Source organism: Lottia gigantea (assembly GCF_000327385.1).
Source record: "Lottia gigantea unplaced genomic scaffold LOTGIsca_108, whole genome shotgun sequence".
In the NCBI taxonomy this organism is placed as follows: domain Eukaryota; kingdom Metazoa; phylum Mollusca; class Gastropoda; family Lottiidae; genus Lottia; species Lottia gigantea.
This window is the reverse complement of record NW_008706957.1, coordinates 443,172-448,440: the sequence shown is the minus strand read 5'-3', so window position 1 is coordinate 448,440 and position 5,269 is coordinate 443,172. Positions and strand designations below refer to the sequence as shown.

At 28.5% G+C, this 5,269-nt stretch overlaps 1 protein-coding gene across 1 annotated transcript in view; it reads right to left on the bottom strand.

Annotated features, from left to right (window-relative positions):
- Window positions 1-5,269, bottom strand: part of LOTGIDRAFT_171032 (hypothetical protein) — a gene marked incomplete at both ends in the record, with an annotated part of 30,278 nt that overhangs the window by 14,323 nt on the left and 10,686 nt on the right. The window contains 3 exons of the mRNA XM_009046890.1: window positions 3,035-3,178; window positions 3,561-3,679; window positions 4,244-4,337. Coding sequence (XP_009045138.1) covers window positions 3,035-3,178; window positions 3,561-3,679; window positions 4,244-4,337 — 357 coding nt within the window. The remainder of the gene's footprint in view (window positions 1-3,034; window positions 3,179-3,560; window positions 3,680-4,243; window positions 4,338-5,269) is intronic.

Below are 5,269 nucleotides of genomic sequence, written 5' to 3'. Positions count from 1 at the left end.
TTATATACTGAGCACTATTTTAACAGTGAATATTTATATATTGCTCTACATTTAATATACTGAGCACTATTTTAACAGTGAATATTTATATATTGCTCTACATTTAATATACTGAGCACTATTTTAACAGTGAATTTTTATATATTGCTCTACATTTAATATACTGTGGACTATTTTAACAGTGAATATTTATATATTGCTCTACATTTAATATACTGTGGACTATTTTAACAGTGAATATTTATATATTGCTCTACATTTAATATACTGTGGACTATTTTAACAGTGAATATTTATATATTGCTCTACATTTAATATACTGTGGACTATTTTAACAGTGAATATTTATATATTGCTCTATATTTAATATACTGTGGACTATTTTAACAGTGAATATTCATATATTGCTCTACATTTAAATTAAACATACTGAGCACTATTTTAACAGTGAATATCTATATATTGCTCTACATTTAAATTAAACATACTGAGCACTATTTTAACAGTGAATATTTATATATTGCTCTACATTTAATATACTGTGGACTATTTTAACAGTGAATATTTATATATTGCTCTATATTTAATATACCGAGCACTATTTTAACAGTGAATATTTATATATTGCTCTACATTTAAATTAAACATACTGAGCACTATTCTAACAGTGAATATTTATATATTGCTCTACATTTAATATACTGTGGACTATTTTAACAGTGAATATTTATATATTGCTCTACATTTAATATACTGAGCACTATTTTAACAGTGAATATTTATATATTGCTCTATATTTAATATAACGAGCACTATTTTAACAGTGAATATTTATATATTGCTCTACATTTAAATTAAACATACTGAGCACTATTTTAACAGTGAATATTTATATATTGCTCTACATTTAATATACTGTGGACTATTTTAACAGTGAATATTTATATATTGCTCTACATTTAATATACTGAGCACTATTTTAACAGTGAATATTTATATATTGCTCTATATTTAATATACCGAGCACTATTTTAACAGTGAATATTTATATATTGCTCTACATTTAAATTAAACATACTGAGCACTATTTTAACAGTGAATATTTATATATTGCTCTACATTTAATATACTGAGCACTATTTAACAGTGAATATTTATATATTGCTCTACATTTAATATACTGAGCTCTATGTTAACAGTGAATATTTATATATATTGCTCTACATTTAAATTAAACATACTGAGCACTATTTTAACAGTGGATATTTTTTATATTGCTCTACATTTAAATTAAATATAGTGTGCACTATTTTAACAGTGAATATTTATATATCACTCTACATTTAATATACTGAGCACTATTTTAACAGTGAATATTTATACATTGTTCTACATTTAATATACTGAGCACTATTTTAACAGTGGATATTTTTATATTGCTCTACATTTAATGTACTGTGGACTATTTTAACAGTGAATATTTATATATTGCTCTACATTTAATATACTGAGCACTATTTTAACATTGAATATCTATATATTATTCTAGATTTAATATATTGTGGACTATTTTAACAGTGAATATTTATAAATCACTCTACATTTAATATACTGAGCTCTATGTTAACAGTGAATATTTATATATTGTTCTACATTTAATATACCGAGCACTATTTTAGCAGTGGATATTTATATATTGCTCTATATTTAATATACTGTGGACTATTTTAACAGTGAATATTTATATATATCCCCCTAGATTTAATATACTGAGCACTATTTTAACATTGAATATCTATATATTATTCTAGATTTAATATATTGTGGACTATTTTAACAGTGAATATTTATAAATCACTCTACATTTAATATACTGAGCTCTATGTTAACAATGAATATTTATATATATCGCTCTACATTTAATATATTGAGCTCTATGTTAACAGTGAATATTTATATATATCGCTCTACATTTAATATACTGAGCACTATTTTAACAGTGAATATCTATATATTATTCTACATTTAATATACTGTGGACTATTTTAACAGTGAATATTTATATATATCCCTCTAGATTTAATATACTGTGGACTATTTTAACAGTGAATATTTATATATATCCCCCTAGATTTAATATACTGAGCACTATTTTAACAGTGAATATCTATATATTATTCTACATTTAATATACTGTGGACTATTTTAACAGTAAATATTTATATATATCCCTCTAGATTTAATATACTGTGGACTATTTTAACAGTGAATATCTATATATATCCCCCTAGATTTAATATACTGAGCACTATTTTAACAGTGAATATCTATATATTATTCTACATTTAATGTACTGTGGACTATTTTAACAGTGAATATTTATATATATCCCTCTAGATTTAATATACTGTGGACTATTTTAACAGTGAATATTTATATATATCCCCCTAGATTTAATATACTGAGCACTATTTTAACAGTGAATATCTATATATTATTCTACATTTAATATACTGTGGACTATTTTAACAGTGAATACATTTTTTATTGTATACATTTTACTGTTTGTATTTGTATGCTGCCTTTAAAGGTTGTATATACAATAAATGGTGAATTATAAGTTTTTAATCAAAGATAGTGGACCACAGCAATATACGCCCACCACGGCATGCGGATGGTAAATATTCAAGATTTTGGGGCAAGGGCAATAACTCTGGTTCTAACGATCGAAAATAGCTCAAATTCAAACTTGATCTTCGTTTTATGAATATGTATACACATACCGAATTTCATTTGATTCCATTAAAAAAATCTAGTTTTTAGAGCGTTTACAAGCAAATGTTGACAGACAGCACTCAACCGATGGACCTTTGTTTCATGAATATGTATACACATACCGAATTTCATTTGATTCCATCAAAAAATCTAGTTTTTGGAGCGTTTACAAGCAAATGTTGACGGACGGACAGGGGACAGGGGTGCTGACAATATACGTCCACATAGAGAGATGTAGGCATATAAAAAATTAATATACCTTTTGTTATGTTTTGTGTTACTGTAATTGAATATGTGATAAAATCATAGTCATCATCAGTTTGTAGAGTAAATCTTATTTTATTGTATGATGTTAGTTTAGAAAAGTCTCGAGTAAAACACCATGAATAAAATTGGGTACCAGCTGAAAAATACAAAATAAATTTATATGAAATAGACAATTCTTATTTCCCAATTGTAAATGATACAATGTTTTCATTGACAACAATTATATCATGCAGTAGACATATGCTTTAGCTATAAAATCCTCATCAGGATCTTGCTAAATTCTTCAATAAATTACTTTTTGTTTGCCTATTGTCATCACAGAAACTGAAATCCAAATGAACTTTTATGGCTTTAATTGAATCTATGGCCTTTTTTTGACCTGTCATAAGAAAATTTTATGATTCTTAAATCTAAATCATTCTGAAAATCTGATTGGTCAATTTGAGCCAATCAGAGCTCTTGTATATTCTCCAAGCGACCATCACTTTGCACAGGATAGTGAAATTTAGACAACTTACAGTTATAGAAGTATACTTTATCAGTACAAGTCACTATATTCCTATAATTAGAGCGACCTTGGATAGAGATAACAGCATTCTTATCAGAAGCTGATACTTCATAGTGACACAACAAATTCCTAAACAAAAATAACATACAAGATGAAGTGTGTGTCAGTTTCATTAAAACAAAAAAGTTTTATTGCTTTTGTTTTGGTTTTTCCATCAAAGTCAATGAAAAAGCACCACTCTTAGTTGGATCAATCTAAGGTTTTTCTAAGTATAGTATACCCATACACAGATTTTGAATGTGACATATTTTGCTTTCGTATTGTTCCCTTGAGGGCAGAATTAGAACAGACTGAAACTGTTCAGAACTGACCAATCGAGTGCCACCCATCAAGACCAGTCATAATTCTGATTAAAAATATATACTATATGAGCCAAAATTCTACCACTCCTTCAGATTTTCAGGCGATCTAAAAATCTTAGTTTTAGTACGCAATCAAAAAGATATAGATTTTGATAAGTTTTTGGCACCTCGAAATTGGCAGAAATGCACTCTCAGAGCCTTTAATTTTTACAATTACAAAGTACAAAATCTGAGCCCAAGTCCAAATTCATTCCTGACGAAGGGGCTGTCCACCAGTTAACTTTAAAAAAAAAATTTGCAAATATTCTTCTTTAGTATAAGACAAACTTACTTAGGAACTGATCGACTATATTTGGGACTGTAAATTTTGACAAACCCTGGAGATATTGGAACTTCTATCTTCTGCATGAAGCCTTGACATTCATCTAATTTAATAATACAAAATATTACAACTGTTAGTTCCTTTGTATAATGAAAATTGCAATAGGCCGTGCTTTGTGCAATGGGGAAACTTTTCAAGAAAAGTGATGCGTTTCAATGCTCAACAATTAATTGCAGGTGTAGGTCCAACTGCATTTCAATCTGATAAGTGATACATTTAACTGAAATTGATATCAAAAATGTTAAATTGACAATATCCCTCTATTGAAAGATAATAGGTCGAGATAATACCTTCGGATTTTTCCCCTGTCAGTGATGCAGGTAAGAGGGGCTGACATGGAAAAAGCGTCTAGTCGTTCTGATGGGACAATAAACTGAGGCCTTGACGTCAAGATCCCTTGACAGTTGGAAATTGAAAAAAAACAGGCTAATGCCACTGTCCTAGCAAAATTTCCCTCATTGCCCGTCTTCATTAGCCACTTGGTGCAGAAAAGTAGGACGTAAAACTCCATTTATTTCATTTCTATTTCCTTGCCAGGTAAGGTAACGAACACCAATGGTGGCAATTAAGAAAGAATCATTTTTTTGTGGTAAAACAATTTATCAACATTAACCTTGTCAAAAATCTTATCAATCTTCCAAAATAAGATGAAAACTCTAGTCTCTATTGTGTATGGTACTATGAAAAAAAAACCCCAAAACTCATCAGTCTAAATATGCATCATCTGACTACAACAAGGGCAATAACTCTTAAAACTTTTTGGGGAATATCATAAACTCCATATTTAATCAGATTGAAGCTTTGGATGTTAATTTCATAAATGAAGCGTGAGCAATGACTAAAATTCCATCTGCGAATCTTATCCAAGTTTGAACTTGTTCAATATTTTATCATCCAATACAATCATGTCATACCCATCAGTTATACCCATCTGTCCTCCCTGTCTGTTATACCCATCTGTCCTCCCTGTCAGTT